The sequence below is a fragment of the Nestor notabilis genome, unplaced genomic scaffold, assembly GCF_000696875.1.
Source record: "Nestor notabilis isolate BGI_N333 unplaced genomic scaffold, ASM69687v1 scaffold26642, whole genome shotgun sequence".
Classification (NCBI taxonomy): domain Eukaryota; kingdom Metazoa; phylum Chordata; class Aves; order Psittaciformes; family Psittacidae; genus Nestor; species Nestor notabilis.
The window spans coordinates 5,115-10,921 of record NW_009918266.1 but is presented as its reverse complement, the minus strand read 5'-3'; the positions used below and the strand labels follow the sequence as shown (position 1 = coordinate 10,921).

The window sequence follows — 5,807 nt, the reverse complement described above, 5'->3', positions numbered from 1 at the left end:
AAATATATATATATTAGTTATCATGCCACAAAACGCCAGCCAGACTTAAATTACAGGGAAGCAAACAGGAAGAGTTGATGGAATTTCTATAGAAGTATCAAAGGGAGGGATTCTTTTCATATTCACAGATTAATCCAAGCTGTCTTTAATTACTTATGCTGAGAAAGAATAGACACAATCCATTCTCTCAGCTGTTGGTAACAGGGTGGGTTACAGTAATAACCCTACAATACTTCCTTAATATTTCTTATTAAAGAAGAGACTTCAGTCTCTCTACATTATAAGCTTTCTGCTAAGCTTTTGCAGAAACCTCTTAAATGTCCTTTGTGACTCATCCACCTGCTTGTCTGTTGGCCTCATCTTCTGCTACAGAACTTCAACACGTTGGATATGTTGGTCCCGTATCTGTAGATACTTGTATGCTGCCTTGAATATGTTTGGTTTACTAGCAGTGGTAGGGTACCCTTTTTTAACTGCAGTTAATGGTGTAAGAGGATTCAGCACTTTTTGACCAAAAGCATTTTGGAAGCATTTTGCATGTTTTCTTCAAAGGGTCCATCTCTACTTTTAATAAAGCATGGTCTTGAAGTGCTTGACTTTGACAGAGTCTCCTTTGTCAGGCTCCACCTGAATTTCTTATGCTGTCAGTGTTTTGTGTTCAAAGTGCATGCACACAGGAGCCCATGAAATTGAGACTGCTCTTGTTAATAGTCGTTCCTGCCTCAAGGGTGTAGAATTTAAATCTCTGAATGCAGAAACAGAAATAAAAACAGTAGAGAATGGGTATCTTCTGATTTAGAAAACTCATAACTTCCTAACATTGTGTCACCAAAAAGTAAGAATTTAACAGAAGGCTCCTCTGGGTTAGGTTTTAATGCAAGGAAAAACACGCACTTAAATTTTCATTAATCTTGCCAGTAAATTGCAGAGAGATGGGTACTTTGCACTTTCTTGGTGTGTTTTTTTTGTTTGTTTGTTAAGATTTATCCCCCCCCCCCCCTTTTTTTTTCCTCACTTCAGAGGATAGTAGAAAATGAGAAAATAAATGCAGAGAAAACATCAAAGCAGAAGGTGGATCTTCAGTCGTTACCCACACGTGCCTACTTGGATCAGACAGTTGTACCTATCTTACTACAAGGACTTGCTGTGCTTGCAAAAGAGAGGTAAGATGCTTCAACGTCCCTTCTGTTCTTGGGGGAAAAGGTAGGTCTCAAATGTGGGTGCTGTGTCACCTCTGCAGACCTCACACACCCGGTGTGGCTTTGCTACTTGTGAGAGAGTTGTTAAAACAGGTTTGTGAACCTGTGAATTACTATGATTGACTGGGCGGGATATGTTCCTCACTTAGGTGCATATGGCATGATAAGTTATTATTTGAATTTGTGACCTCCCAATGAGGAATGCTACTGTAAAGGTTTTGGGAGTGGGGAGGAATGCCTTTTTTTAATTAATTATATCACATAATTCACCTTATAGAAAGAAGGCAAGAAGTTGTTCTAGCAAGATTTTTGTAGTGTGGGATTGTAAAGAGTTCTGCTTGCCATTTAAAAGACAGACAGACAGACAAATTTGGCCTGATATGCATCTGTTGAAGATGAAAATATTTTCTAAAGAATGAGGCTGACTCTGTACTGTCAGAAGCAAAGTGATAATTTGTCCTCTGAGTAAAGGTTGTGCTGCCAAGGTGTCCCAAATCTCTTGTCAGTAAATGTAGAAGGGTATTCTTCCATAACAGCAAACAGTTTTTCATTCAGGTGTATGTGAACTACTGGCTAGTCATACTGTGTGTAGTTTCCCAGTGGTGCCAAAATAACACCATCAGAAGCTGGTATCAGTGGCCCTAATAGCATCATGATACCTACAGGCAGAACCACCACAGTGTCTTCACCTCAAAAGAAGTCATGACTTTGAACTGTGGTGTACAGAGAGCTAGTTAGGCAAAAGAGCACCTTGGAAGGTACACCCATTTGTGCACCAGAACAGCCTGCAGATCTTCAGCTGACATCTGTGGGAGCTCTGCTGCAGACTGAATGTAAAATAGAGCCTGAGGTGGATCCCACACACTGACAGTCTGGATACTTGGGCTACAGATAAACCTAGATTTTATTTATTTTATCTTTATAGAAGGAGCTGTTCTTTTTGGGGATCACTATAGGAGTGAAATTGGAATATTAATAGAATAGGTTGGGGAACATACAGGAAAAACCCATAACAGTACCAAACTGCCATGATCAAATTGGCTATTCAGTTGAGCATATTAAAATTTCAGGGGTGAAAAAGCTGAACTACCAGTTCTGCTGTATAATCTTCTGCTTAAAATTGGACTGGAAAAGTAACTAATGAATGCTAAATATATTTTTCTAAGAAATATAAGATGTAGGTATGTTCAGTTCAGGAAACAGCCCAGTATATCTGGTGACTGTCTAGAATTCAGTAGAAATTATCCAGAATAGTGAGCCTATGGATAAATGACGTATTTGGGAGGAGTCAAAACAGCTTTTGTCAGGTCTTGTAAGTCTCTTGGAGTTGAAGGAGTGAATGAACTCCTTCATTCCCTCTTCCCATTGAACTCCTTCATTCCCTCTCCATTGAACTCCTTCATTCCCTCTTCCATTGAAGGAGTCAGCGAGCACATGTAGACAGGAATCCAGGTGATAAGTCTGTTTAAATTTCCAAAAGGTTTTTGACACAGTCATTCATTAAAAGCTTTTAAAGGGCTTAAAGCTGTGGGCTTAAAGGAAAAACCTTTATATGGATGAGGAAGTGACTGGAAGATACGAGAGCGAGCAGACAGAAATAGTGTATTTTTCATGGTGAAATGAGCTCAACAATAGAATCCTGAAAAGGATCGTTTAAAACAATTTGAAGAAGTGGCTGACAAAATTTGTTAGATACTGAATTTTCCAGAGCAGGTTGGGTTTCCTTTGGTTTTCGTTTGTTTGTTTGGATTTTTTGGGTGTTTCTATTGTTATTTTTGTTGTTGGGAGTTCTGGTTGGTTGGTTGTTTTGTTTTGGGTTTTGTTTCTTTCAGTCGATTCATTATAAATAATAGCACAGGAACTTCATAAACTCAATGTGAAATTATGGAAGACTGCTATGAAATCGAAACTATGAGATTGAAACTATGAAATGACAAAAAGTGAAAGATTGAATACAAATAAACACAAAATGATGCACGTAGGAGGGTAGCGCTAGTGACAAAATTATTCTTCCCCCTTGTGAAAAAATATCTTTAAACTGTCAAATGTATATGTCAGTGCATTGCTTAGTCAAAAATAAATTCCGAATGGTGGGACTTAAAAATTGAAGGGGTAAAAACAAGCATGTCACTATTTAAATTTATAGTGTTCTCATATTTTTAATATTGTGCCTAAGTCCAATTCCCATGTATTCTGGTAGAACATGAAAAAGTAAGAATGACAAGGTGGTCAGAAGTATGGAATGCTGTCTGTATACAGAGTGACTGAATGTATATGTCTGTATACAGAGTGACCTAGAAAAGATACTTCTGAGAGAGAATATATTAGGAATCTGTTGAATCACGAATAGTACAGAGATGATGAGTTCGGATGGACTGTTTAATATCTGTTCTGATACAGTAATCCAATTAAGTGAAGCAGGTAGCAAATGCAAAATGGACAAAAAGAGGTGATCCTTCACAGCTCACATAATTAAGCTATATAATTTTTTGCCTTAGGTTGAGGACATTAACATTTTATTTGGGGTTGAGGGCTAACTGGACAAAGTTGTAGAGGAATCCAGCCAGACTATTACAGGTGCTAACACAGAACTTGGTAAATGCTTGGAGGCCAAAAGGATGATCCACAGAAGTATCTCTGTGTAGTTCTTCCCCTCCCCCCACTTTTTTTATGCTCTTTATAGGCATATTTGTTCACTGCCAGATCTTTGGCCCGACTCTGTGGAGTAAGTAAGTTTATTCTGTGGGCAGGATCCAAATTGGCACGATTCATGCACTGTAGCTAGAAGAACTTTTGGAAAAAACCTTGCAGATGAAGGCCAGTGATCAGAAGTGTCTGTTATTGACCTCTTGCAAGTTACAGCACGAGAAAACAGCTCTAATGCACAAAGTTACACAATAACCATTGGAAGAAAATGAAGCAAGAAAGCACTGACAGATTAACTTTCACTTTATATAGCACGAGTTACAGAAATAGGCAAATGTGTGTAACTTCCAATGGTGCATACAGTATTTACACTTACAGGTTGTACCCTAGTTCTAGCTATGTGGCTGTTGCAGCAAGTCAGTAACATCGAAGCAGCAGTGACTAAGATTCTGTCTTAAAAACTTTCTCCTTGGACATAAACTGGAAGTTTACAGGGTAACTCTAGGGAGTTGGTCATCCCTACAACAATGCTTGTGTCTGGGAGGAGTTATGTTGGGTTTAAGGTAAGGTAATTAGTTCTTCAGCTATTTAAGAAAAAATAGTAACTTTTAATTTATTTTCTTCTTTGCAGACCACCAAATCCCATTGAATTTCTAGCAGCATATCTTTTAAAAAACAAGTCACAATTTGAGGACCGAAATTAACTCCATAAAAATGAGGACAGTTTGGCTGCTAGACTGAGATGGTCATTTGCCACAGTTGGTTTTCTGCTGTAAAAATCCTTTCGAACTTTGAAAGACTTTGTGTCTTTCTTAATCACACAGTTTGCTTTACCTTTTGAGTTATTTAATAAAGAACACTTTACATTTAATTTGTTCACTTGTTTTAAACTAGCTATTAAGAGACTTTCAAAATAAAGCACAGAAACTGCACTGCTGGATGAAAGTCTGAATAATTCCACGCGGCTACATCACCTGAAGGTATGACACAAAGGGGAAAAATTCCTTATGGGAATCACATGGGTGATAATGTATATAACTTAATTTGATTTTATATAGCACCCTCCATATGCAACATGCCTAAGCAGAAAGCATACAAATTAAGAGCAGTTAAAATTTATTTTGAGGAAGTACTGATTAAGCAGAGGGGAGAGAACTTGTGTCAGAAGTCCACAAAATGGGTGTGTGTCAGAACAAATTATTAGATTCAGCAGCTGAACAGCTCACCTGCAGACAGTGTCTAATGCACATGTGTATGTTCATGAGGTGTGCTGTTCAGCGTTTGTATTGATCTGTGACTGCTATGCTAGATTTAACTTGATAGAATAAAGTTTGAGGGTACTTACAAAGGTTCTGTAATTCAGTTCTCTGTATTGCTACCCTAGTTGGAATGTTCTGTCTCTGCCCAAGATAGAATCATAGAGTATCTCAAGTTGGAAGGGACCCCTAAGGACATCAAGTCCTTGCAGGACTAAGTAAAACTAAACTATATGACTAAGTATCATGCAGATGCTTCTTGAACCCTGACAGGCTTGGAGCTGTGACCACTTCCAGTGAATGACCACTTCTCGGTGAACAGCTTTTTCCTGATGTCCAAAATAATCCTAATCTACCCAGTAAAATACCAAGTATTCTGATTTACCCCCCACCTTTTTTCCCTCCCATTCTTAACATCTTTTTCTGACCCCTTGTTTTTTCTGTAATCTCAGTAAGAGTAAAGGCCACAGACCTCAGGGTACTGAGGTACTGAGTACTATAAGAGGCTGCACCAGAAGATGGGAGCAGAAGAAAAAGACAGAATTAAGACAGTAAAATGTTGTGAAATATAGTAGCAAGGCTCCGAAATACCAATGTTGTAGCTGGAGAACTGGCTAGCTAGGTTATTGGCAATGGGTACAGGGACTAGCACAGCCCTCAGAATTCCCATTTTTGTTTTCTGAAACTTGTAACAAGGAGCATAATG

General features: G+C 38.4%; 1 protein-coding gene across 1 annotated transcript; it reads left to right on the top strand.

Annotated features, from left to right (window-relative positions):
- Window positions 1-1,011: 1,011 nt before the first annotated feature.
- On the top strand, window positions 1,012-4,778 carry DPY30 (dpy-30 homolog (C. elegans); the record flags this gene model as incomplete). Its single annotated transcript, XM_010009629.1, has 2 exons — window positions 1,012-1,163; window positions 4,477-4,778. Coding segments are annotated over 2 exons (225 nt in total), but the record flags the coding sequence as incomplete, so codon positions are not given.
- Between the last annotated feature and the right edge of the window lie 1,029 nt (window positions 4,779-5,807).